This window comes from Corvus hawaiiensis, unplaced genomic scaffold, assembly GCF_020740725.1.
Source record: "Corvus hawaiiensis isolate bCorHaw1 unplaced genomic scaffold, bCorHaw1.pri.cur scaffold_338_ctg1, whole genome shotgun sequence".
NCBI classification, from domain to species: Eukaryota; Metazoa; Chordata; class Aves; order Passeriformes; family Corvidae; genus Corvus; species Corvus hawaiiensis.
The window spans coordinates 1,292-28,400 of NW_025963374.1; the positions used below are offsets into that span (position 1 = coordinate 1,292).

Genomic DNA, 27,109 nt, shown 5'->3' on the forward strand with positions numbered 1-27,109 from the left:
CCAAAAAAGGGGTGGAACCCCCCCAAAAAAGTGACGGAAACCCCCCTCAAAAAGGATCAGGGGGGGTTAAAAGGGGTGGAAACCCCAAAAAAGGGGGTGGAACCCCCCCCAAAAAGGATTGGGGGGGAAGGGTTAAAAGGGGCCCAAACTCCCCAAAAAAGAGGGTGGAAACCCAAAAAAAGGGGTGGGAACCCAAAAAAGGGGGTGGGAACCCTAAAAAGGGGATGGAAACCCCAAAAAAGGGGTGGGAACCCCAAAAAAGGATCGGGGAGGGGGGGGGGTAAAAGGGGATGGAAACCCCAAAAAAGGGGGTGGGAACCCCAAAAAAGGGGGTGGGAACCCCCCAAAAAGGGGATGGGAACCCTAAAAAAGGGGACGAGAACCCCAAAAAAGGGGACGAGAACCCCAAAAAGAGGCTCGGGGGGGGGGGGGGGTTAAAAGGGGATGGGAACCCCCCCGGGAACCCCCCCGGGTCGCCTCCGGTGCCGAGCGCGGATTTGGGAAAATCGGATTAACGGGAAGGGTGGGGGAGGGGCGGGGGAGGGGAGGGGGGGAGGGGAGAGGGGATTGTGGGGTCCCCGTGGCCTTGGGGGGTCCTGGGACTGGGGGGGGGTCCCCATTTGGGGTCCCCGTGGCCGTGGGGGGTCCCCATTTGGGGGTCCCCATTTGGGGGGTCTCCACGGCCGTGGGGGGTCCCCATTTGGGGGTTGGGGGTCCTGGGACTGGGGGGGGTCCCCATTTGGGGGTCCCCATGGCCCTGGGGGGTCCTGGGACTGGGGTGGGGGGGTCCCCATTTGGGGGTCCCCATTTAGGGATCCCCACGGCCTTGGGGGGTTCTGGGACTGAGGGGTCCCCATTTGGGGGTCCCCATTTGGGGTCCCCATGGCCTTGGGGGGTCCTGGGACTGGGGGGGGGGGTCCCCATTTGGGGTCCCATTTGGGGGTTCCCATGGCCCTGGGGGTCCCAGTGCCAGGAGGTCCCGGTTTGGGGGTGCCGGTTTGGGGGTCCCCGGTCCTTGAGGTCTCATTTCTGGGGATCCTGGGACCGCAAGACCCCATTTTGGGGGGTCTCGCTTCGGGGGTGGGCCCGGGGGGTGCCGAGTTTGGGGGGGGGGGGGTGTTCCCCGGATCTGGAGGGGTCCGGATTTCGGGGGGAGCCCCAGGGCTGTGAGGTGCCGATTTTGGGGTGCCCCGAACCTGGAGGGGTCCGGATTTTGGGAGAGTCCCGGGGCCGTGCGGTCCCGATTTTGGGGGGTCCCGATTTTGGGGGGGCGGGGGGGGGGGGTCCCCAAACCTGGAGGGTTCCCGTCCCCTCCTCCCCCCGCTGGGGGGCGCTAAGCGCGTGTGGGCGTGGCTCCACCCGGCCCCACCCCCTGCTCGTAACCCCGCCCCTCTCACGTCGCGACCCCGCCCCTTTCCCCCTCCCCTCGCCTCACCCAATCAGCTGCCGGCAGCCGCTCTGCCAACCAATGGGAACGCGTCTTTCCCCAAAGCCCCGCCCCTCGTGGGCGTGGCCTCGCCTGAGGGGGCGGGAGTGGGGCGGGAGCGGCGGCGGCAGCGCCGGAGCTGCGGCCGCACCGGGACGGCCCCGGGGAGGCCTCGGGAGCCCCGGAGCGGCTCCGGAGTCCCGGCAGCGGCCCCGGAGCCCCCTGAGCCCAGGCCCGGTGCCCGCCGTGAGGCCCGGCCCGGCTCCCACAGCCACGAACTGAGCCCTGGAGCCAGCGCTGAGGCCTGAGCCGGACCCCGGAGCCCCGAACCGGCCCCGGAGCCTCGAACTGCTCCCCGGAGCCGCGTCCCGGATCCCTCGCTGAGGCCTGAACCGGCCCCCAGAGCCTCGAACCGGCCCCGGTTCCCCATCCCGGCCCCCGTTCCTCCATCCCGGCCCCCTCTCCGAGCCCCGAACCGGCCCCGGTTCCCCGTCCCGGCTCCCGTTCCTCCATCCCGAGCCCCGAACCGGCCCCGGTTCCCCGTCCCGGCTCCCGTTCCTCCATCCCGAGCCCCGAACCGGCCCCGGTTCCCCGTCCCGGCTCCCGTTCCTCCATCCCGAGCCCCGAACCGGCCCCGGTTCCCCGTCCCGGCTCCCGTTCCTCCATCCCGAGCCCCGAACCGGCCCCGGTTCCCCGTCCCGGCTCCCGTTCCTCCATCCCGAGCCCCGAACCGGCCCCGGTTCCCCGTCCCGGCTCCCGTTCCTCCATCCCGAGCCCCGAACCGGCCCCGGTTCCCCGTCCCGGCTCCCGTTCCTCCATCCCGAGCCCCGAACCGGCCCCGGTTCCCCGTCCCGGCTCCCGTTCCTCCATCCCGAGCCCCGAACCGGCCCCGGTTCCCCGTCCCGGCTCCCGTTCCTCCATCCCGGCTCCCTCACTGAACCCCGAACCGGACCCCAGAGCCTCGAACCGGCGCCGGTTCCCCATCCCGGCCCCCGTTCCCCATCCCGGCTCCCTCACTGAGCCCCGGACCGGCCCCAGAGCTCTGTTCCAGCGCCGGTTCCCCATCCCCGCCCCCGTTCCCCATCCCGGCTCCCTCACTGAGCCCGGACCGGCCCCAGAGCTCTGTTCCAGCGCCGGTTCCCCATCCCGGCCCCCGTTCCCCATCCCGGCCGCTTCTCCTGGCCCCGGCCGGTGCCAGTTCCCCGTCGCAGCCCCCGTTTGCTCCGTTCCCGGTCCCGTTCCCGGCCATGCACCCCGCGGGGCTGTGCGCGGCCTCGCTGGGCTCGCTGGGGCTGCTGCGGCTGCTCGGGGCCCCGTGGGGCTGGAGCGCGGCGGCGGCGCTCGGGCTGTGCCTGGGCGGGGGCGGCTGGCGGCTGCTGCGGCTCGTGGTGAGGACGGCGCCCAGGGACCTCTTGTGAGTCCGCGGGGACAGCGGGGACACAGCGGGGACAGAGCGGGGACAGCGGGGAGACAGCGGGGGGACAGAGCGGGGATAGCGAGGGGATAGCGGGGACAGAGCGGGGACAGAGCGGGGACAGAGGGGACAGCGGGGACAGAGGGGACAGCGGGGACAGAGCGGGGATAGCGGGGACAGAGGGGACAGAGGGGACATTGGGGGGACAGCGGGGACAGAGGGGACAGAGCGGGGATAGCGGGGACAGAGCGGGGATAGAGGGGACAGAGCGGGGACTGAGGGGACAGAAGGGGGGACAGAGCGGGGATAGGGGGGACACAGCGGGGACAGAGCGGGGACAGCGGGCGGGACCCCCTCGTGACCCCCCCCGAGCCACGCTGACCCCTCTGTGCTCAACCCTGACCCCTCTGACCCCAACCCTGACCCCTCTTTGAGCCACCCAACCCAACCCTGACCCCTCTGTCCCCGACCTTGAGCCTCATCTTGACCCCTCTGACTGACCACTGACCCCCACCCTGACCCCCACCCTGACCCCTCTGACTGACCACTGACCCCCACCCTGACCCCCACCCTGACCCCTCTGACCACTGACCCCCACCCTGACCCCCACCCTGACCCCTCTGACCACTGACCCCCACCCTGACCCCCTCCCTGACCCCTCTGACTGACCACTGACCCCCACCCTGACCCCCACCCTGACCCCTCTGACTGACCACTGACCTCCACCCGACCCCCCTGACCTTGACCACCCCTGACCCCTCCCTGACCCCAAACCCCCAAAACTGACCCCAAAACTGACCCCAACCCCTGACCTTGACCCCACCCCTGACCCTGCCAATCCCATGGAATTTAGGTCCCCTAAAATCAGGATTTTCCCTTTTTTTTCCTGAGAATTCCCAGATTTGGGGCTTCCCTTTCCCCACCCTGAGCTTCCAGGGATTGGGATCCCCCTTTTCCCCCCGAATCCCGTGGATTTTGGATCCCCTAAAATCCGGAATTTTCCCTTTTCCCAAGGATTTGGGGCTTCCCTCCCTACCAGGGATTGGGATCCCCCTTTTCCCCCCTGAATCCCGTGGATTTTGGATCCCCTAAAATCCGGAATTTTCCCTTTTCCCAAGGATTTGGGGCTTCCCTCCCCACCAGGGATTGGGATCCCCCCCCAAAATTCCCCTTTCCCGCCCCAAACCTCGCGGATTTCATCCCAAAAAAACCCCCCCCCCGGGGTGTCCCTCCCCAGCTCCCGAAAAAATCGGAATCCCGGGAGAACAAAGCTCCCTTTGATTTTTTGGGATCCCTCAAAGGCTCCTCTGTTCCCGCTGCCAAATTCCCCCCGGGAGTCCTAAAAAAAACCACAAAAAAAGAGGAATTTGGGAGCTTTCCCGAGGTTCTGGCGCTCGACAATTCCCGGATTTTCCGGGGTGGGGAAAAAAGAAAGGGAAAAGGGGGATCCCAGTTCCGGGGGTTTTTTTTGGGGGGGTTGGATCCTGATGAAAATTTAGGGAAAAGCTCCCGAGGAGGGGGGGATGAGGTTTTCTTGGGAAAAGAGGATCGGAGAGGTTAAAAAATGGTGGGAAATAGGGCAAATCTCTGGAAAAGTCCTGGAAAAGTGGGAAAACTGCCCCGAAAAGTGTGGAAAAGGTGGGAAAGTGCCCCAAAAAATCCTGGGAAATGTGGAAAACGTGGGAAAGTGCCCCAAAAAATCCTGGGAAATGTGGAAAACCTCCCAAAATTATGGAAAATGGGGGGAAAAAAAACCACCAAAATTATGGAAAATGTGGGGGGAAAAAACCCAAAATTATGGAAAATGGGGGGAAAAAAACCCCAAAATTATGGAAAATGTGGGGAAACTGCCCCAAAAAAGAATGGAAAATGGGAAAAAACCACCAAAAAATCATGGGAAAGGTGGAAAACGTGGGAAAGTGCCCCAAAAAAAGTCATGGAAAGCAGGGAAAACCTCCCAAAATTATGGAAAATGTGGGGAAAAAACCCCCAAATTATGGAAAAATGTGGGAAAAAACCCCCAAAATAATGGAAAACGGGAAAAAACCTCCTAAAATAATGGAAAATAGGGAAAACTGCCCCAAAAAATCCTGGGAAACAGGGAAAATCCCCCCCAAAATAATGGGAAATGTGGAAAAAACCACCCAAAAAATCATGGAAAATGTGGGGGGGAAAAAGCCCCAAAATCATGGAAAACAGGGAAATCCCCCCAAAATCCTGGGAAAAATGGGCCCCTCCCTCCCCAAAAAATCACGGAAAAGGTGGAAATCCCCCCAAAAATCAAGGAAAACAGGGAAACCCCCCCAAAATAATGGAAAATGTGGAAAACCCCCCAAAAAATCATGGAAAGGTGGAAACTCCCCAAAATAATTTGAATTTCAGCCCAGCTTAACCTGAACAAATTCAATCAGTTTGAGTTCAGCCCAGTTTAGGTTTGATTTGAGCCCAGTTTAGGTTTGATTTGAGCCCAGTTTAGGTTTGATTTGAGCCCAGTTTAGGTTTAATTTCAGCCCAGTTTAGGTTTGATTTCAGCCCAGTTTAGGTTTAATTTGAGCCCAGTTTAGGTTTGAGTTCAGCCCAGTTTAGGTTTAATTTGAGCCCAGTTTAGGTTTGAGTTCAGCCCAGTTTAGGTTTAATTTGAGCCCAGTTTAGGTTTGATTTCAGCCCAGTTTAGGTTTAATTTCAGCCCAGTTTAGGTTTAATTTGAGCCCAGTTTAGGTTTGATTTGAGCCCAGTTTAGGTTTGATTTGAGCCCAGTTTAGGTTTGATTTCAGCCCAGTTTAGGTTTGATTTCAGCCTAGTTTAGGTTTGATTTGAGCCCAGTTTAGGTTTAATTTGAGCCCAGTTTAGGTTTGATTTGAGCCCAGTTTAGGTTTGATTTGAGCCCAGTTTAGGTTTAATTTCAGCCCAGTTTAGGTTTAATTTGAGCCCAGTTTAGGTTTGAGTTCAGCCCAGTTTAGGTTTGATTTCAGCCCAGTTTAGGTTTAATTTGAGCCCAGTTTAGGTTTGATTTGAGCCCAGTTTAGGTTTAATTTGAGCCCAGTTTAGGTTTAATTTCAGCCCAGTTTAGGTTTAATTTGAGCCCAGTTTAGGTTTGAGTTCAGCCCAGTTTAGGTTTGATTTCAGCCCAGTTTAGGTTTAATTTGAGCCCAGTTTAGGTTTGATTTGAGCCCAGTTTATGTTTAATTTCAGCCCAGTTTAGGTTTAATTTGAGCCCAGTTTAGGTTTAATTTCAGCCCAGTTTAGGTTTAATTTCAGCCAGTTTAGGTTTGATTTGAGCCCAGTTTAGGTTTAATTTGAGCCCAGTTTAGGTTTGATTTGAGCCCAGTTTAGGTTTAATTTGAGCCCAGTTTAGGTTTAGTTTCAGCCCAGTTTAGGTTTGATTTCAGCCCAGTTTAGGTTTGATTTGAGCCCAGTTTAGGTTTGATTTGAGCCCAGTTTAGGTTTAGTTTCAGCCCAGTTTAGGTTTGATTTGAGCCCAGTTTAGGTTTAATTTGAGCCCAGTTTAGGTTTAATTTCAGCCCAGTTTAGGTTTGATTTCAGCCCAGTTTAAGTTTAATTTGAGCCCAGTTTAGGTTTGATTTGAGCCCAGTTTAGGTTTAATTTCAGCCCAGTTTAGGTTTGAGTTCAGCCCAGTTTAGGTTTAATTTGAGCCCAGTTTAGGTTTGAGTTCAGCCCAGTTTAGGTTTAATTTGAGCCCAGTTTAGGTTTAATTTCAGCCCAGTTTAGGTTTAATTTCAGCCCAGTTTAGGTTTGATTTCAGCCCAGTTTAGGTTTAATTTGAGCCCAGTTTAGGTTTGATTTCAGCCCAGTTTAGGTTTGAGTTCAGCCCAGTTTAGGTTTAATTTCAGCCCAGTTTAGGTTTGAGTTCAGCCCAGTTTAGGTTTAATTTGAGCCCAGTTTAGGTTTGAGTTCAGCCCAGTTTAGGTTTAATTTGAGCCCAGTTTAGGTTTAGTTTCAGCCCAGTTTAGGTTTGATTTCAGCCCAGTTTAGGTTTGATTTGAGCCCAGTTTAGGTTTGATTTGAGCCCAGTTTAGGTTTAGTTTCAGCCCAGTTTAGGTTTGATTTGAGCCCAGTTTAGGTTTAATTTGAGCCCAGTTTAGGTTTAATTTCAGCCCAGTTTAGGTTTGATTTCAGCCCAGTTTAAGTTTAATTTGAGCCCAGTTTAGGTTTGATTTGAGCCCAGTTTAGGTTTAATTTCAGCCCAGTTTAGGTTTGAGTTCAGCCCAGTTTAGGTTTAATTTGAGCCCAGTTTAGGTTTGAGTTCAGCCCAGTTTAGGTTTAATTTGAGCCCAGTTTAGGTTTAATTTCAGCCCAGTTTAGGTTTAATTTCAGCCCAGTTTAGGTTTGATTTCAGCCCAGTTTAGGTTTGAGTTCAGCCCAGTTTAGGTTTAATTTGAGCCCAGTTTAGGTTTGAGTTCAGCCCAGTTTAGGTTTAATTTGAGCCCAGTTTAGGTTTGAGTTCAGCCCAGTTTAGGTTTAATTTGAGCCCAGTTTAGGTTTGATTTCAGCCCAGTTTAGGTTTAATTTCAGCCCAGTTTAGGTTTAATTTCAGCCCAGTTTAGGTTTGATTTCAGCCCAGTTTAGGTTTGATTTCAGCCCAGTTTAGGTTTGATTTCAGCCCAGTTTAGGTTTAATTTGAGCCCAGTTTAGGTTTGATTTCAGCCCAGTTTAGGTTTGAGTTCAGCCCAGTTTAGGTTTGATTTGAGCCCAGTTTAGGTTTGATTTGAGCCCAGTTAGGTTTAATTTCAGCCCAGTTTAGGTTTAATTTGAGCCCAGTTTAGGTTTGATTTCAGCCCAGTTTAGGTTTGAGTTCAGCCCAGTTTAGGTTTAATTTCAGCCCAGTTTAGGTTTGAGTTCAGCCCAGTTTAGGTTTAATTTGAGCCCAGTTTAGGTTTGAGTTCAGCCCAGTTTAGGTTTAATTTGAGCCCAGTTTAGGTTTGATTTGAGCCCAGTTTAGGTTTGATTTGAGCCCAGTTTAGGTTTGATTTCAGCCCAGTTTAGGTTTAGTTTCAGCCCAGTTTAGGTTTAATTTGAGCCCAGTTTAGGTTTGAGTTCAGCCCAGTTTAGGTTTAATTTGAGCCCAGTTTAGGTTTGATTTCAGCCCAGTTTAGGTTTAATTTCAGCCCAGTTTAGGTTTAATTTGAGCCCAGTTTAGGTTTGATTTCAGCCCAGTTTAGGTTTGATTTCAGCCTAGTTTAGGTTTGATTTGAGCCCAGTTTAGGTTTAATTTGAGCCAGTTTAGGTTTGATTTGAGCCCAGTTTAGGTTTGATTTGAGCCCAGTTTAGGTTTAATTTCAGCCCAGTTTAGGTTTAATTTCAGCCCAGTTTAGGTTTAATTTCAGCCCAGTTTAGGTTTGATTTCAGCCCAGTTTAGGTTTAATTTGAGCCCAGTTTAGGTTTGATTTCAGCCCAGTTTAGGTTTAATTTGAGCCCAGTTTAGGTTTGAGTTCAGCCCAGTTTAGGTTTGATTTCAGCCCAGTTTAGGTTTGATTTGAGCCCAGTTTAGGTTTGATTTCAGCCCAGTTTAGGTTTAGTTTCAGCCCAGTTTAGGTTTGATTTGAGCCCAGTTTAGGTTTAGTTTCAGCCCAGTTTAGGTTTGATTTCAGCCCAGTTTAGGTTTAGTTTCAGCCCAGTTTAGGTTTGAGTTCAGCCCAGTTTAGGTTTGATTTGAGCCCAGTTTAGGTTTGATTTCAGCCCAGTTTAGGTTTGATTTGAGCCCAGTTTAGGTTTGATTTGAGCCCAGTTTAGGTTTAATTTCAGCCCAGTTTAGGTTTGATTTGAGCCCAGTTTAGGTTTGAGTTCAGCCCAGTTTAGGTTTAATTTGAGCCCAGTTTAGGTTTGATTTCAGCCCAGTTTAGGTTTAATTTGAGCCCAGTTTAGGTTTGAGTTCAGCCCAGTTTAGGTTTAATTTCAGCCCAGTTTAGGTTTAATTTCAGCCCAGTTTAGGTTTGATTTCAGCCCAGTTTAGGTTTAATTTGAGCCCAGTTTAGGTTTGATTTGAGCCCAGTTTAGGTTTGATTTGAGCCCAGTTTAGGTTTGATTTGAGCCCAGTTTAAGTTTAGTTTCAGCCCAGTTCCATTTCCTTCCTCTTTAATTTAATTTGAGCCCGGTTTAATTTGAGCCCGGCGTCACCTTTGGCCTGGGATTAAATTTCACTCCAGTCTAAATTCAGCCCAGAGTTAATTTTAAATTCACCCTGGTTTAATTTCACCTTTAGTCCTGATTTAACCCCAATTTCCCTTTGGTTTAAGCCCAGTTTAACCCCAATTTCCCCCCGATTGAACTCAAGATTTTCCCTGCTTTAAGCCCAGTTTAACCCCTGTTTAACCCAAATTTCTCCTTGGTTTAACCCATATTTCACCCCAATTTTTCCCTGATTTAAGCCCAGTCTAACTCCAGTTTTTCCCTGGTTTAAGGCCAGTTTAACTCCAAGTTTCCCCTGGTTTAACTTCAATTTCTCCCTGATTTAACTTCACCTTTAGTCCTGGTTTAAACCCAACTTTCCCTCAGCTTAACTCCAAATCCCCCCGGTTTAAGCCCAACTTAACTCCAATTTCCCCCCAGTTTCACCCCAACTTTTCCCAGTTTAACTCCAGTTTCTCCCTGCTTTAAACCCAGTTTAACTCCAATCTCCCCCTCATTTAACTCCAGCTTAACTCCAGTTTCCCCCTGGTTTAACTCAGATTCACCTGGTTTAAACTCAGTTTAACTCCAATTTCTCCCTGGTTCAAACCCAGTTTAAGCCCAGTTTAACTCCAATTTCCCCCTGGTTCAAGCCCAGTTTAAACCCAGTTTCACTCCAGTTTCCCCCTGCTTTAAGCCCCGTCTAACCCCACTTTCCCCTGCTTTAAGCCCAGTTCACCTCTACTTTCCCCCTGCTTTAAACCCATTCTAAGCCCAGTCTAAGCCCAGTCTAAGCCCATTCTAAGCGCAGTTACCTCCATTCTAAACCATTCTAAGCCCAGTTAAGCCCAGTCTTAACCCATTTCCCCTTTCTGCTTCAAGCCAGTCTAAGCCCAGTTCACCTCACTTTCCCTGCTTCAAGCCAGTCTTAAGCCCAGTCTAACTCCAATTCCAATCCCAGTTTAAGCCCAGTTTAACCCCAGTTTCCCCCTGGTTCAAGGCCCAGTTTAAGCCCAGTTTAACTCCAGTTTCCCCTGGTTCAAGCCCAGTTTAAGCCCAGTTTAACCCCACTTTCCCCCTGCTTTAAGCCAGTTCACCTCCACTTTCCCCCTGCTTCAAGCCCATTCTAAGCCCATTCTAAGCCCATTCTAAGCCCAGTCTAAGCCCACTCTAAGCCCAGCCTAACTCCACCTCCCCTTCCCCAGCGGCCTGTGGGTGCTGCTCCGCGTCCGCCACACCCTGCGCCGGCTCCAGTGCCCCGGCTCCGGTTTAACCCCAACTTAACCCGGTTTAGCTCAAATTCCCCTGCTTCAAGCCCAGTTTAAGCCCAGTTTAACTCCAATTTCCCCCTGCTTCAAGCCCATTCTAAGCCCGTTGTAAGCCCACTCTAAGCCCACTCTAAGCCCAGTTCACCTCCCCTTTCCCCCTGCTTCAAGCCCATTCTAAGCCCAGTCAAAGCCCAGTCTAAGCCCAGTTCACCTCCACTTTCCCCCTGCTTCAAGCCCAGTCTAAGCCCACTCTAAGCCCACTCTAAGCCCACTCTAAGCCCAGCCTAACTCCACCTCCCCTTCCCCAGCGGCCTGTGGGGTGCTGCTCCACGTCCGCCACACCCTGCGCCGGCTCCAGTGCCCCGGCTCCGGTTTAACCCCAACTTAACCCCGGTTTAGCTCAAATTCCCCTGCTTCAAGCCCAGTTTAAGCCCAGTTTAACTCCAATTTCCCACTGCTTCAAGCCCAGTTTAAGCCCAGTCTAAGCCCAGTTCGCCTCCACTTTTCCCCCTGCTTCAAGCCCAGTCTAAGCCCAGTCTAACTCCAGTTTCCTCCTGCTTTAAGCCCAGTCTAACCCCACTTTCCCCCGCTTTAAACCCATTCTAAGCCGAGTCTAAGCCCAGTTTAACTCCAGTTTCCCTTTGCTTTAAGCCCAGTTCACCTCCACTTTCCCCCTGCTTCAAGCCCATTCTAAGCCCGTTTGTAAGCCCACTCTAAGCCCACTCTAAGCCCAGTTCACCTCCCCTTTCCCCCTGCTTCAAGCCCATTCTAAGCCCAGTCAAAGCCAGTCTAAGCCCAGTTCACCTCCACTTTCCCCCTGCTTCAAGCCAGTCTAAGCCCACTCTAAGCCCAGTCTAAGCCCAGTTCACCTCCCCTTTCCCCCTGCTTCAAGCCCATTCTAAGCCCAGTCAAAGCCCAGTCTAAGCCCAGTTCACCTCCACTTTCCCCTGCTTCAAGCCCAGTCTAAGCCCATTCTAAGCCCATTCTAAGCCCAGTCTAAGCCCAGTTCACCTCCACTTTCCCCCACTTTAAACCCATTCTAAGCCCATTCTAAGCCCAGTCTAAGCCCCCTCTAAACCCAGCCTAACTCCACCTCCCCTTCCCCAGCGGCCTGTGGGTGCTGCTCCGCGTCCGCCACACCCTGCGCCGGCTCCAGTGCCCCGGCTCCGGTTTAACTCCAACTTAACCCCGGTTTAGCTCAAATTCCCCCTGCTTCAAGCCCAGTTTAAGCCCAGTTTAACTCCAATTTCCCCCTGCTTCAAGCCCATTCTAAGCCCGTTGTAAGCCCACTCTAAGCCCACTCTAAGCCCAGTTCACCTCCCCTTTCCCCCTGCTTCAAGCCCATTCTAACCCAGTCAAAGCCCAGTCTAAGCCCAGTTCACCTCCACTTTCCCCCTGCTTCAAGCCCATTCTAAGCCCAGTCAAAGCCCAGTCTAAGCCCAGTTCACCTCCACTTTCCCCACTTTAAACCCATTCTAAGCCCACTCTAAGCCCACTCTAAGCCCCCTCTAAACCCAGCCTAACTCCACCTCCCCTTCCCCAGCGGCCTGTGGGTGCTGCTCCACGTCCGCCACACCCTGCGCCGGCTCCAGTGCCCCGGCTCCGGTTTAACTCCAACTTAACCCCGGTTTAGCTCAAATTCCCCCTGCTTCAAGCCCAGTTTAAGCCCAGTTTAACTCCAATTTCCCACTGCTTCAAGCCCAGTTTAAGCCCAGTCTAAGCCCAGTTCGCCTCCACTTTTCCCCCTGCTTCAAGCCCAGTCTAAGCCCAGTCTAACTCCAGTTTCCTCCTGCTTTAAGCCCAGTCTAACCCCACTTTCCCCCGCTTTAAACCCATTCTAAGCCGAGTCTAAGCCCAGTTTAACTCCAGTTTCCCTTTGCTTTAAGCCCAGTTCACCTCCACTTTCCCCCTGCTTCAAGCCCATTCTAAGCCCATTCTAAGCCCATTCTAAGCCCAGTCTAAGCCCAGTTCACCTCCACTTTCCCCCACTTTAAACCCATTCTAAGCCCATTCTAAGCCCAGTCTAAGCCCACTCTAAGCCCAGCCTAACTCCACCTCCCCTTCCCCAGCGGCCTGTGGGTGCTGCTCCGCGTCCGCCACACCCTGCGCCGGCTCCAGTGCCCCGGCTCCGTTTAACCCCAACTTAACCCCGGTTTAGCTCAAATTCCCCCTGCTTCAAGCCCAGTTTAAGCCCAGTTTAACTCCAATTTCCCCCTGCTTCAAGCCCATTCTAAGCCCGTTGTAAGCCCACTCTAAGCCCACTCTAAGCCCAGTTCACCTCCCTTTCCCCCTGCTTCAAGCCCATTCTAAGCCCAGTCAAAGCCCAGTCTAAGCCCAGTTCACCTCCCCTTTCCCCCTGCTTCAAGCCCAGTCTAAGCCCATTCTAAGCCCATTCTAAGCCCAGTCTAAGCCAGTTCACCTCCACTTTCCCCCACTTTAAACCATTCTAAGCCCACTCTAAGCCCACTCTAAGCCCCCTCTAAACCCAGCCTAACTCCACCTCCCCTTCCCTCAGCGGCCTGTGGGTGCTGCTCCGCGTCCGCCACACCTTGCGCCGGCTCCAGTGCCCCGGCTCCGGTTTAACCCCAACTTAACCCCGGTTTAGCTCAAATTCCCCCTGCTTCAAGCCCAGTTTAAGCCCAGTTTAACTCCAATTTCCCCCTGCTTCAAGCCCATTCTAAGCCCGTTGTAAGCCCACTCTAAGCCCACTCTAAGCCCAGTTCACCTCCCCTTTCCCCCTGCTTCAAGCCCATTCTAAGCCCACTCTAAGCCCAGTCTAAGCCCAGTTCACCTCCACTTTCCCCCTGCTTCAAGCCCAGTCTAAGCCCACTCTAAGCCCAGTCTAAGCCCAGTTCACCTCCACTTTCCCCCTGCTTCAAGCCCATTCTAAGCCCAGTCAAAGCCCAGTCTAAGCCCAGTTCACCTCCCCTTTCCCCCTGCTTCAAGCCCAGTCTAAGCCCAGTCTAAGCCCAGTCAAAGCCCAGTCTAAGCCCAGTTCACCTCCACTTTCCCCCACTTTAAACCCATTCTAAGCCCACTCTAAGCCCACTCTAAGCCCCCTCTAAACCCAGCCTAACTCCACCTCCCCTTCCCTCAGCGGCCTGTGGGTGCTGCTCCGCGTCCGCCACAACCTGCGCCGCTTCCGCCGCTCGGGCTGCACCATCCCCAGCCTGTTCCAGGCCACCGCCCGGCGCCTGCCGGACAAAGCCGCGCTGGTGGACGAGGCCTCGGGGCTCAGCTGGACCTTCCGGCGCCTGGACGAGTTCTCGGACGCCGTGGCCGCCGCTTTCCGTGCCCGTGGCTTCGGCTCCGGGCGACGTGGTGGCCGTGTTCATGGAGGCGCGGCCCGAGTTCGTGGGGCTCTGGCTGGGCCTGGCCAAGGCGGGCGCCGAGGCCGCGCTGCTCAACTGCAACGTGCGAGGGGACGCGCTGCTGCACTGCCTGGCCTGTGCCGGGGCCAGGGCTATCGTCTTCGGGGCCGAGCTGGCCACAGGTGGGTGTGAGAGGGGCTCTGGGTCAGTGCCTGGCCTGTGCCGGGGCCAGGGCTATCGTCTTTGGGGCCGAGCTGGCCACAGGTGGGTGTGAGAGGGGCTCTGGGTCAGTGCCTGGCCTGTGCCGGGGCCAGGGCTATCGTCTTTGGGGCCGAGCTGGCCACAGGTGGGTGTGAGAGGGGCTCTGGTCAGTGCCTGGCCTGTGCCGGGGCCAGGGCTATCGTCTTCGGGGCCGAGCTGGCCACAGGTGGGTGTGAGAGGGGCTCTGGGTCAGTGCCTGGCCTGTGCCGGGGCCAGGGCTATCGTCTTCGGGGCCGAGCTGGCCACAGGTGGGTGTGAGAGGGGCTCTGGGTCAGTGCCTGGCCTGTGCCAGGGCCAGGGCTATCGTCTTCGGGGCCGAGCTGGCCACAGGTGGGTGTGAGAGGGGCTCTGGGTCAGTGCCTGGCCTGTGCCGGGGCCAGGGCTATCGTCTTCGGGGCCGAGCTGGCCACAGGTGGGTGTGAGAGGGGCTCTGGGTCAGTGCCTGGCCTGTGCCGGGGCCAGGGCTATCGTCTTTGGGGCCGAGCTGGCCACAGGTGGGTGTGAGAGGGGCTCTGGGTCAGTGCCTGGCCTGTGCCGGGGCCAGGGCTATCGTCTTCGGGGCCGAGCTGGCCACAGGTGGGCACAGGAGGGGTTCTGGGTCAGTGCCTGGCCTGTGCCAGGGCCAGGGCTATCGTCTTCGGGGCCGAGCTGGCCACAGGTGGGCACAGGAGGGGTTCTGGGTCAGTGCCTGGCCTGTGCCGGGGCCAGGGCTATCGTCTTCGGGGCCGAGCTGGCCACAGGTGGGTGTGAGAGGGGCTCTGGGTCAGTGCCTGGCCTGTGCCGGGGCCAGGGCTATCGTCTTCGGGGCCGAGCTGGCCACAGGTGGGTGTGAGAGGGGCTCTGGGTCAGTGCCTGGCCTGTGCCGGGGCCAGGGCTATCGTCTTTGGGGCCGAGCTGGCCACAGGTGGGTGTGAGAGGGGCTCTGGGTCAGTGCCTGGCCTGTGCCGGGGCCAGGGCTATCGTCTTTGGGGCCGAGCTGGCCACAGGTGGGTGTGAGAGGGGCTCTGGGTCAGTGCCTGGCCTGTGCCGGGGCCAGGGCTATCGTCTTCGGGGCCGAGCTGGCCACAGGTGGGTGTGAGAGGGGCTCTGGGTCAGTGCCTGGCCTGTGCCGGGGCCAGGGCTATCGTCTTCGGGGCCGAGCTGGCCACAGGTGGGCACAGGAGGGGTTCTGGGTCAGTGCCTGGCCTGTGCCGGGGCCAGGGCTATCGTCTTCGGGGCCGAGCTGGCCACAGGTGGGCACAGGAGGGGTTCTGGGTCAGTGCCTGGCCTGTGCCGGGGCCAGGGCTATCGTCTTCGGGGCCGAGCTGGCCACAGGTGGGCACAGGAGGGCACAGGTGGGAGGGTGGGCCCAGGGATTTTTTTCCAGAGTTTTCCCCATTTTTCCAGGAATTTTCCCCATTTTTTCAGGAATTTTTTCCCCATTTTTTCAGGAATTTTTTCCCCATTTTTCCAGGAATTTCCTCCCCCATTTTTCCAGGATTTTTTCCCCATTTTTTCAGGAATTTTTTCCCCATTTTTCCAGGATTTTCCCCCCATTTTTCCAGGAATTTTTCCCCCATTTTTTCGGGATATTTTCCCCATTTTCCCAGGATTTTTTCCCCATTTTTCCAGGAATTTTTCCCCCATTTTTTCGGGATATTTTCCCCATTTTCCCAGGATTTTTTCCCCATTTTCCCAGGAATTTCCCCCCCATTTTTCCAGGATTTTCCCCCCATTTTTCAAGGAATTTCCCCCCCATTTTTCCAGAATTTTCCCCCATTTTTCCAGGAATTTTCCCCCCATTTTCCCAGGAATTTTCCCCCATTTTTTCAGGAATTTCCCCCCCATTTTTTCCAGAATTTTCCCCCATTTTTCCAGGATTTTTTCCCCATTTTTTCAGGATCTTTTCCCCCATTTTTTCAGGATATTTTCCCCATTTTCCCAGGATTTTTTCCCCATTTTCCCAGGAATTTTCCCCCATTTTTCCAGAATTTTCCCCCATTTTTCAAGGAATTTCCCCCCCATTTTTCCGGAATCTTTCCCCATTTTTCCAGGAATTTCCTCCCCCATTTTCCCAGGAATTTTCCCCCATTTTTCCAGGATTTTCCCCCCATTTTTCAAGGAATTTCCCCCCCATTTTTCCAGAATTTTCCCCCATTTTTCCAGGAATTTCCTCCCCCATTTTTCCAGGATTTTTTCCCCATTTTTTCAGGAATTTTTTCCCCATTTTTCCAGGATTTTCCCCCCATTTTTCCAGGAATTTTCCCCCCATTTTTTCGGGATATTTTCCCCATTTTCCCAGGATTTTTCCCCCATTTTCCCAGGAATTTTTCCCCCATTTTTTCGGGATATTTTCCCCATTTTTCCAGGAATTTTCCCCCATTTTTCCAGGATTTCCCCCCCCATTTTTCCAGAATTTTCCCCCATTTTTCCAGGAATTTCCTCCCCCATTTTCCCAGGAATTTTCCCCCATTTTTCCAGGATTTTTTCCCCCATTTTTTCAGGAACTTTTCCCCCATTTTTCCAGGATATTTTCCCCATTTTCCCAGGATTTTTTCCCCATTTTCCCAGGAATTTTTCCCCCATTTTTTCGGGATATTTTCCCCATTTTCCCAGGAATTTTCCCCCATTTTTTCAGGAATTTTCCCCCCATTTTTCCAGGATTTTCCCCCATTTTTCCAGGAATTTCCTCCCCCATTTTTCCAGGAATTTTCCCCCATTTTTCCAGGATTTTTTCCCCATTTTTTCAGGAACGTTTTCCCCATTTTTCCAGGATTTCCCCCCCATTTTTCCAGGAATTTTTCCCCCATTTTTTCGGGACATTTTCCGCATTTTCCCAGGATTTTTTCCCCATTTTCCCAGGAATTTTCCCCCCATTTTTCCAGGATTTTCCCCCCATTTTTCCAGGAATTTTTTCCCCATTTTCCCAGGAATTTTCCCCCATTTTTCCAGGATTTTCCCCCCATTTTTCAAGGAATTTCCCCCCCCATTTTTCCAGGAATTTCCTCCCCCATTTTTCCAGAATTTCCCCCCATTTTTCCAGGAATTTCCTCCCCCATTTTTCCAGGATTTCCCCCCCATTTTTCCAGGAATTTTTCCCCCATTTTTTCGGGACATTTTCCGCATTTTCCCAGGATTTTTTCCCCATTTTCCCAGGAATTTCCCCCCCATTTTTCCAGGATTTTCCCCCCATTTTTCCAGAATTTTCCCCCATTTTTCCAGGAATTTCCTCCCCCATTTTTCCAGGAATTTTCCCCCATTTTTCCAGGATTTTTTCCCCATTTTTTCAGGAATGTTTTCCCCATTTTTTCCAGGATTTTCCCCCCATTTTTCCAGGAATTTTTCCCCCATTTTTTCGGGATATTTTCCCCATTTTCCCAGGATTTTTTCCCCATTTTCCCAGGAATTTTCCCCCCATTTTTCCAGGATTTTCCCCCCATTTTCCCAGGAATTTCCCCCCCATTTTTCCAGGATTTTCCCCCATTTTTCCAGGAATTTCCTCCCCCATTTTTCCAGGAATTTTCCCCCATTTTTTCAGGAATTTTCCCCCCATTTTTTCCAGAATTTTCCCCCATTTTTCCAGGATTTTTTCCCCATTTTTTCGGGAACTTTTCCCCCATTTTTTCAGGATATTTTCCCCATTTTCCCAGGATTTTTTCCCCATTTTCCCGGGAATTTTCCCCCCATTTTTCCAGTATTTTCCCCCCATTTTTCAAGGAATTTCCCCCCCATTTTTCCAGAATTTTTCTCCATTTTTCCAGGAATTTCCTCCCCCATTTTTCCAGGAATTTCCTCCCCCATTTTTACAGGAATTTTCCCCCATTTTTTCAGGAATTTTCTCCCCATTTTTTCCAGGAATTTCCTCCCCCATTTTTCCAGGATTTTTTCCCCATTTTTTCAGGAATTTTTTCCCCATTTTTCCAGGATTTTCCCCCCATTTTTCCAGGAATTTTCCCCCCATTTTTTCGGGATATTTTCCCCATTTTCCTAGGATTTTTTCCCCATTTTCCCAGGAATTTTTCCCCCATTTTTTCGGGATATTTTCCCCATTTTTCCAGGAATTTTCCCCCATTTTCCCAGGAATTTTCCCCCATTTTTCCAGGATTTTTTCCCCATTTTTTCAGGAATGTTTTCCCCATTTTTCCAGGAATTTTCCCCCCATTTTTCCAGGAATTTTTCCCCCATTTTTTCGGGACATTTTCCGCATTTTCCCAGGATTTTTTCCCCATTTTCCCAGGAATTTTCCCCCCATTTTTCCAGGATTTTCCCCCATTTTTCCAGGAATTTTTCCCCCATTTTTCCAGGAATTTTCCCCATTTTTCCAGGAATTTTTTCCCCATTTTCCCAGGAATTTTCCCCCCATTTTTCCAGGATTTTCCCCCCATTTTTCAAGGAATTTCCCCCCCATTTTTCCAGAATTTTCCCCCATTTTTCCAGGAATTTCCTCCCCCATTTTTCCAGGATTTTTTCCCCATTTTTTCAGGAATTTTCCCCCCATTTTTCCAGGATTTTCCCCCCATTTTTCAAGGATTTTCCCCCCATTTTTCCAGGATTTTTTCCCCATTTTTCCAGGAATTTTTTCCCCATTTTCCCAGGAATTTTCCCCCCATTTTTCCAGGATTTTCCCCCCATTTTTCAAGGAATTTCCCCCCCATTTTTCCAGAATTTCCCCCCATTTTTCCAGGAATTTTCCCCCATTTTTCCAGGATTTTTTCCCCATTTTTTCAGGAATGTTTTCCCCATTTTTTCCAGGATTTCCCCCCCATTTTCCCGGGAATTTTTCCCCCATTTTTTCGGGACATTTTCCCCATTTTCCCAGGAATTTTTCCCCATTTTCCCAGGAATTTTCCCCCCATTTTTCCAGGATTTTCCCCCCATTTTTCCAGGAATTTTCCCCCCATTTTTCCAGGAATTTTCCCCATTTTTCCAGGAATTTTTTCCCCATTTTCCCAGGAATTTTCCCCCATTTTTCCAGGATTTTCCCCCCATTTTTCAAGGAATTTCCCCCCCATTTTTCCAGAATTTCCCCCCATTTTTCCAGGAATTTCCTCCCCCATTTTTCCAGGATTTTTTCCCCATTTTTTCAGGAATTTTTTCCCCATTTTTCCAGGATTTTCCCCCCATTTTTCCAGGAATTTTTCCCCCATTTTTTCGGGATATTTTCCCCATTTTCCCAGGATTTTTTCCCCATTTTCCCAGGAATTTTCCCCCCATTTTTTCGGGATATTTTCCCCATTTTTCCAGGAATTTTTTCCCCATTTTTTCAGGAATTTTCCCCCCATTTTTCCAGGATTTTCCCCCCATTTTTCCAGGAATTTTCCCCCCCATTTTTCCAGAATTTCCCCCCATTTTTCCAGGAATTTCCTCCCCCATTTTTCCAGGAATTTTCCCCCATTTTTCCAGGATTTTTTCCCCATTTTTCAGGATATTTTCCCCCATTTTTCCAGGATTTTTTCCCCATTTATTCAGGAATTTTTTTCCCATTTTTCCAGGATTTTCCCCCCATTTTTCCAGGAATTTTTCCCCCATTTTTTCGGGATATTTTCCCCATTTTCCCAGGATTTTTTCCCCATTTTCCCAGGAATTTCCCCCCCATTTTTCCAGGATTTTCCCCCCATTTTCCCAGGAATTTCCCCCCCATTTTTCCGGAATTTTTCCCCATTTTTCCAGGAATTTCCTCCCCCATTTTTCCAGGAATTTTCCCCCATTTTTCCAGGAATTTTCCCCCCATTTTTTCGGGATATTTTCCCCATTTTCCCAGGATTTTTTCCCCATTTTCCCTGGAATTTTCCCCCCATTTTTCCAGGATTTTCCCCCCATTTTCCCAGGAATTTCCCCCCCATTTTTCCAGAATTTTTCCCCATTTTTCCAGGAATTTCCTCCCCCATTTTTCCAGGAATTTTCCCCCATTTTTTCAGGAATTTCGCCCCATTTTTTCCAGGAATTTTCCCCCCATTTTTTCAGGATATTTTCCGCATTTTTCCAGGAATTTCCCCCCCATTTTTCCAGGAATTTCCCCCCCATTTTTCAAGGAATTTCCCCCTCATTTTTCCAGAATTTCCCCCATTTTTCAAGGAATTTCCCCCCATTTTTCCAGAATTTTTCCCCATTTTTCCAGGGAAATTTCCCCCCATTTTTCCAGGAATTTTCCCCCATTTTGTTAGGAATTTTTTCCCCATTTTCCCAGGAACTTTTTCCCAGTTTTATGGGGGATTTTTCCCTGTTTTTCAGGAATTTACTCCCCTTTTTCAAGGAATTCTTTCCCATTTTTCAAGGAATTTCCCCCCCTTTTTTTCAGGATTTTGTTCCCGTTTTATTCAGGATTTTATTCCCATTTTTCCAGAATTTTTTCTTGTTTTTTAAGGAATTTTTCCACCTTTTTCCCAGGAATTTTTCCCTTTTTTTCAGGGATCTTTCTCCCGTTTTTTTCAGGGATTTTTTCCCAGAGTTTTTCCCTTTTTTAAGGGATTTTCCCCCCGTTTCTTCCCAGAGCTTTCCCTGTTTTTCCTGGAGTTTTCCCCATTTTTCCCCGGAGTTTTTTCCCCTTTTTTCCCAGAGTTTTTCCCATTTTTGCCTGGAGTTTTTCCCATTTTTCCCCGGAGTTTTTTTTCCCCTTTTTTCCCAGAGTTTTTCCCCCGTTTGTTCCCGGAGTTTTCCCATTTTTTCCCAGAGTTTTTCCTCATTTTCTCCCGGAGTTTTTCCCCGTTTTTTCCCGGAGTTTTTCCCCATTTTCCCGGGTTTTTTTTCCCATTTTTCCCCGGAGTTTTTTCCCCATTTTCCCCGGGAGTTTTTCCTCATTTTTTCAGGGATTTTTTCCCCGTTTTTTCCCGGAGTTTTTCCCCATTTTTCCGGGGTTTTTTTTTCCCATTTTCCCGGGGTTTTTCCCCATTTTTCCCCAGGGTTTCTCTCCCTGTTTTCCAGCCGTGTCCGAGGTGGCCGCGCCTGGGGCCGCACGTGGACAATTCAGGGAATTTTCTCCCCTTTTTTTCAGGGATTTTTTTTCCCTTTTTTTCAGGGATTCTTTTCCCCCGTTTTTTCTCCGAGTTTTTCCCCGTTTGTTCCCGGAGTTTTCCCATTTTTTCCCGGAGTTTTTCCCCCGTTTTTTCCCAGACTTTCCCCCGTTTTTTCCTGGAGTTTTCCCCATTTTTTCCTGGAGTTTTTCCCATTTTTCCCCGGAGTTTTTTCCCCATTTTTTCCCAGAGTTTTTCCTCATTTTTTCCTGGAGTTTCCCCCCATTTTTTCCAGGGATTTTCCCCCGTTTTTTCTCGGAGTTTTCCCCATTTTTCCCCAGCATTTCCCCCCATTTTTCCTGGAGTTTTTCCTCATTTTTTCCCAGACTTGTCCCCTTTTTTTCCCAGAGTTTTTCCCCATTTTTTCCGGGTTTTTTTTCCCCGTTTTTTCCCGGAGTTTTCCCCCATTTTTCCGGGGTTTTTTTTTCCCCATTTTTCCGGGTTTTTTTTCCCCATTTTCCCGGGGTTTTTCCCCATTTTTCCCCAGGGTTTCTCTCCCTGTTTTCCAGCCGTGTCCGAGGTGGCCGCGCCTGGGGCCGCACGTGGACAATTCAGGGAATTTTTCTCCCCTTTTTTCGGGAACTTTTCCCCATTTTTTCCGGGTTTTTTTTCCCCCATTTTTTCCGGGTTTTTTTTCCCCATTTTCCCGGGGTTTTTCCCCATTTTTCCCGGGAGTTTTTCCTCATTTTTTCAGGGATTTTTTCCCCGTTTTTTCCCGGAGTTTTTCCCCATTTTTTCAGGGATTTTTTCCCCGTTTTTTCCCGGAGTTTTTCCCCATTTTTCCGGGGTTTTTTTTTCCCATTTTCCCGGGTTTTTTCCCCATTTTTCCCCAGGGTTTCTCTCCCTGTTTTCCAGCCGTGTCCGAGGTGGCCGCGCCTGGGGCCGCACGTGGACAATTCAGGGAATTTTCTCCCCTTTTTTCGGGAACTTTCCCCCATTTTTTCCGGGTTTTTTTTCCCCATTTTCCCGGGTTTTTCCCCATTTTTCCCGGGAGTTTTTCCTCATTTTTTCAGGGATTTTTTCCCCGTTTTTTCCCGGAGTTTTTCCCCATTTTTTCAGGGATTTTTTTCCCCGTTTTTCCGGAGTTTTTTCCCCATTTTTCCGGGGTTTTTTTTTCCCATTTTCCCGGGGTTTTTCCCCATTTTTCCCCCAGGGTTTCTCTCCCTGTTTTCCAGCCGTGTCCGAGGTGGCCGCGCCTGGGGCCGCACGTGGACAATTCAGGGAATTTTCTCCCCTTTTTTTCAGGGATTTTTTCTTCCTTTTTTTCAGGGATTCTTTTCCCCGTTTTTTCCCCGAGTTTTTCCCCGTTTGTTCCCGGAGTTTTCCCATTTTTTCCCGGAGTTTTTCCCCCGTTTTTTCCCAGACTTTCCCCCGTTTTTTCCTGGAGTTTCCCCCCATTTTTTCCTGGAGTTTTTCCCATTTTTCCCCGGAGTTTTTCCCCCATTTTTTCCCAGAGTTTTTCCTCATTTTTTCCTGGAGTTTCCCCCCCATTTTTTCCAGGGATTTTCCCCCGTTTTTTCTCGGAGTTTTCCCCATTTTTCCCCAGCATTTCCCCCCATTTTTCCTGGAGTTTTTCCTCATTTTTTCCCAGACTTGTCCCCTTTTTTTCCCAGAGTTTTTCCCCATTTTTTTCCGGGGTTTTTTTCCCCATTTTTCCCGGAGTTTTTCCCCATTTTTTCAGGGATTTTTTCCCCGTTTTTTCCCGGAGTTTTTCCCCATTTTTCCGGGTTTTTTTTTTCCCATTTTCCCGGGGTTTTTCCCCATTTTTCCCCAGGGTTTCTCTCCCTGTTTTCCAGCCGTGTCCGAGGTGGCCGCGCCTGGGGCCGCACGTGGACAATTCAGGGAATTTTCTCCCCTTTTTTTCAGGGATTTTTTTTTCCTTTTTTTCAGGGATTCTTTTCCCCGTTTTTTTCCCCGAGTTTTTCCCCGTTTGTTCCCGGAGTTTTCCCATTTTTTCCCGGAGTTTTTCCCCCGTTTTTTCCCAGACTTTCCCCCGTTTTTTCCTGGAGTTTTCCCCATTTTTTCCTGGAGTTTTTCCCATTTTTCCCCCGAGTTTTTTCCCCATTTTTTCCCAGAGTTTTTCCTCATTTTTTCCTGGAGTTTCCCCCCATTTTTTCCAGGGATTTTCCCCCGTTTTTTCTCGGAGTTTTCCCCATTTTTCCCCAGCATTTCCCCCCATTTTTCCTGGAGTTTTTCCTCATTTTTTCCCAGACTTGTCCCCTTTTTTTCCCAGAGTTTTTCCCCATTTTTTCCGGGTTTTTTTTCCCCGTTTTTTCCCGGAGTTTTCCCCCATTTTTCCGGGGTTTTTTTTTCCCCATTTTTCCGGGTTTTTTTCCCCATTTTCCCGGGGTTTTTCCCCATTTTTCCCCAGGGTTTCTCTCCCTGTTTTCCAGCCGTGTCCGAGGTGGCCGCGCCTGGGGCCGCACGTGGACAATTCAGGGAATTTTCTCCCCCTTTTTTTCAGGGATTTTTTTTTCCTTTTTTTCAGGGATTCTTTTCCCCGTTTTTTCTCCGAGTTTTTCCCCGTTTGTTCCCGGAGTTTTCCCATTTTTTCCCGGAGTTTTTCCCCCGTTTTTTCCCAGACTTTCCCCCGTTTTTTCCTGGAGTTTTCCCCATTTTTTCCCGGAGTTTTTCCCATTTTTCCCCGGAGTTTTTTCCCCATTTTTTCCCAGAGTTTTTCCTCATTTTTTCCTGGAGTTTCCCCCCCATTTTTTCCAGGGATTTTCCCCCGTTTTTTCTCGGAGTTTTCCCCATTTTTCCGGGTTTTTTTTCCCCATTTTCCCGGGGTTTTTCCCCATTTTTCCCAGGGTTTCTCTCCCTGTTTTCCAGCCGTGTCCGAGGTGGCCGCGCGCCTGGGGCCGCACGTGGACAATTCAGGGAATTTTCTCCCCTTTTTTCGGGAACTTTTCCCCATTTTTTCCGGGTTTTTTTTCCCCATTTTTTCCGGGTTTTTTCCCCCATTTTCCCGGGGTTTTTCCCCATTTTTCCCCAGGGTTTCTCTCCCTGTTTTCCAGCCGTGTCCGAGGTGGCCGCGCCTGGGGCCGCACGTGGACAATTCAGGGAATTTTCTCCCCTTTTTTCGGGAACTTTTCCCCATTTTTTCCGGTTTTTTTTTCCCCCATTTTTTCCGGGTTTTTTTCCCCATTTTCCCGGGGTTTTTCCCCATTTTTCCCCAGGGTTTCTCTCCCTGTTTTCCAGCCGTGTCCGAGGTGGCCGCGCGCCTGGGGCCGCACATGGAGAAGTTTTGCTGGGGGGGCCGCGGAGCCGGGGGCGGCCCCGGGGGGGTCCCAGGCCCTGGAGCCGCTCCTGGAAGGAGCCGCCAAAATCCCCCCTGGAAACGGCCCCGGGAAGGGCCTGGATGGTAAAAAATGGGGGAAAATGGGGAAAAACGGGGAAAAACGGGGAAAAACGGGGGGGAAAATGGGGGAAAATGGAGGGAAAAATGGGGGAAAACGGAGGGAAAAACGGGGGAAAATGGGGGGAAAAACGGGGGAAAAACAGGGGAAATGGGGGAAAAATGGGGAAAATGGGGGGAAACGGGAGGAAATGGGAAGAAATGGGGGGGAAATGGGGTAAAATGGAGGGAAAAACGGGGGGAAATTGGGGAAAATGGGGAAAAATGGGGGGAAATTGGGGAAAAATGGGGGAAATGGGGGAAAAAAGGGGAAAAACAGGAGGGGAAATGGAGGGAAAAACGGGGGGAAATGGGGAAAAATGGGGAAGAAAGGGGGGAAAACGGAGAAATGGGGAAAAATGGGATGGGAAATGGGGAAAAAGGGGGGGAAATGGGGGGAAAAAGGGGGAAAATGGGGAAATGGGAAAACTGGGAAATGGGCGGAAATGGGGAAAGGGGGGAAATGGGGAAAACGGGGAAAAAATTCTGGGTAAAATGGGGAAAAATGGGGGAAAAAACCAGGAAAAAAGGAGTAAAAATGAGGGGGGAAATGGGGGGAATGGGCAAAAAGGAGGAAAAAATGGGGGGAAAATGGGGGGAAAAACAGGAAAAAAGGGGGAAGTGGGGGGAAATTGGGGGAAAAAAGGGGGAAAAATGGGGGGAAATGGGGAAAAGGGGGGAAATGGGGAAAATGGGGGAAAAACAAGAAAAAAGGAGGAAAAATGAGGGGGGAAATGGGGAAAACCGGAGGGAAATGGGGGGAATGGAGGAAAAAATGGGGAAAAAGGGGGGAAATTGGTGGGAAATGGGCGGAGAAATGGAGGGAAAAATGGGGGGGAAATGGGGAAAAAAACAGGAAAAAAGGGGGAAACCGGGGGGAAAAGGGGGGAAAATGGGGGGAAAAGGGGAAAAAAAGGAGGAAAAATGAGAGGGAAAATGGAGGGAAAAATGGGAGAGGGGGGGAAAATGGGGGAAAGTGGGAAATGGGGGGGAAAGTGGGGGGAAAAAGGAGAAAAGGGGGAAACCGGGGGGAAAAATGGGGAAAATTGGGGGAAATTGGGGAAAACGGGGGGAAATGGAGGGAAAAAGGGGGAAAAATGGGGAAAAATGAGGGGAGAAGTGAGGGACAGTGGGGGAAATGGAGGGGGGAAAATGGAGGGAAAAAGGGGGGGAAATGGGGAAAATGGGGAAAATTGGGGGAAAAACGGGGAAAAATGATGGGAGAAGTGCGGGGAAATGGGGGGAAATGGAGGGAAAAATGAGGGAAACTGGGGATAAATAGGGAAAACGGGGAAAAAACAGGAAAAAAGGAGGAAAAATGAGGGGGGAAATGGAGGGAAAAATGGGGGGAAAGGGGGAAAAGATGGGGAAAATGGGGGAAAATGAGGGGGAAATTGGGGGAAATTGGGGGGAAGTGGGGAAAATTGGGGGGAAATTGGGGAAAATTGGGGGAGAACGGGGAAAATTGGGGGGAAAATGGGGAAAATTGGGGAAAACTGGGGGAAAATGGGGAAAATTGGGGGGAAATGGGCAAAATTGGGGGAAAATGGGGAAATTGGGGGAAAATGGGGAAAATTGGAGAAAACTGGGGGGAAATGGGGAAAATTGGGGGAAAATGGGGAAAACGGGCGGAAATGGGGGAACGGAGGGGAAATGGGGAAAACGGGGGAAAAAAACCAGGAAAAAAGGGGGAGAATGGGGGGGAAAATGGGAAAAATGGGGAAAAATAGGGGAAAGTGGAGAAAACGGGAGGGAAATGGGGGGAAAATGGGGGAAAAAGCAGGAAAAAAGGAGGAAAAATGAGGGGAACAGAGGAAATGGGGGGAAATGGCGGGAAATGTGGAAAACCTGGGAAAAGTGAGGAAAAATGGGAAGAAATGGGGAAAAACTGGGAAAAGTGAGGAAAAATGGGGGGAAATGGGGAAAAACGGGGGGAAATGGGGAAAAACTGGGAGAAGTGAGGAAAACTGGGGGGAAATGGGGAAAAACTGGGAGAAGTGAGGAACACCTGGGTGCTGCGGGATCGCCGTGGGCACCCAGCCCCCCCCGGGTGCCCCCTGCGGTGCCATTCCCAGTGCCACATTCCCGATTTCCCCCCATGGCAGACCGGCTGTTCTACATCTACACCTCGGGCACCACCGGCATGCCAAGGCGGCCATCGTGGTGCACAGCAGGTGGGGGCGGGGCCGGCGTGGGCGTGGTCAGGGTGGGGTCAGGGTGTGGTCAGGGGTGGGTGTGGTCAGATATGGGTGTGGTCAGTGATGGGTGTGGCCAGGAGTGGGTGTGGTCAGGGGTGGGTGTGGTCATGGGTGTGGTCAGGGGTGGGTGTGGTCAGAAATGGGTGTGGCCAGTGGTGGATGTGGCCAGTGGTGGGTGTGGTCGGTGATGGGTGTGGTCAGAAATGGGTGTGGCCAGTGGTGGGTGTGGTCAGAGATGGGTGTGGTCAGAGATGGGTGTGGCCATGGGTGTGGTCAGGGGTGGGTGTGGTTACTGATGGGTGTGACCAGTGGTGGGTGTGGTCATGGGTGTGGTCAGGGTGGGTGTGGTCAGAAATGGGTGTGGTCATGGGTGTGGTCAGGGTGGGTGTGGTCAGATATGGGTGTGGTCAGTGATGGGTGTGGCCAGGAGTGGGTGTGGTCAGGGGTGGGTGTGGTCATGGGTGTGGTCAGGGGTGGGTGTGGTCAGAAATGGGTGTGACCAGTGGTGGGTGTGGCCAGTGGTGGGTGTGGTCGGTGATGGGTGTGGTCGGTGATGGGTGTGGTCAGAAATGGGTGTGGCCAGTGGTGGGTGTGGTCAGAGATGGGTGTGGTCAGAGATGGGTGTGGTCATGGGTGTGGTCAGGGGTGGGTGTGGTCACTGATGGGTATGACCAGTGGTGGGTGTGGTCATGGGTGTGGTCAGGGTGGGTGTGGTCAGAAAT

At 51.5% G+C, this 27,109-nt stretch overlaps 1 protein-coding gene across 1 annotated transcript; it reads left to right on the forward strand.

The window, feature by feature from the left end:
- Positions 1 to 1,924: 1,924 nt before the first annotated feature.
- LOC125321067 lies at positions 1,925 to 26,363 on the forward strand (the record flags this gene model as incomplete). Its single annotated transcript, XM_048293467.1, has 4 exons — positions 1,925 to 2,840; positions 13,332 to 13,727; positions 23,994 to 24,156; positions 26,295 to 26,363. Coding segments are annotated over exons 1-4 (795 nt in total), but the record flags the coding sequence as incomplete, so codon positions are not given.
- Between the last annotated feature and the right edge of the window lie 746 nt (positions 26,364 to 27,109).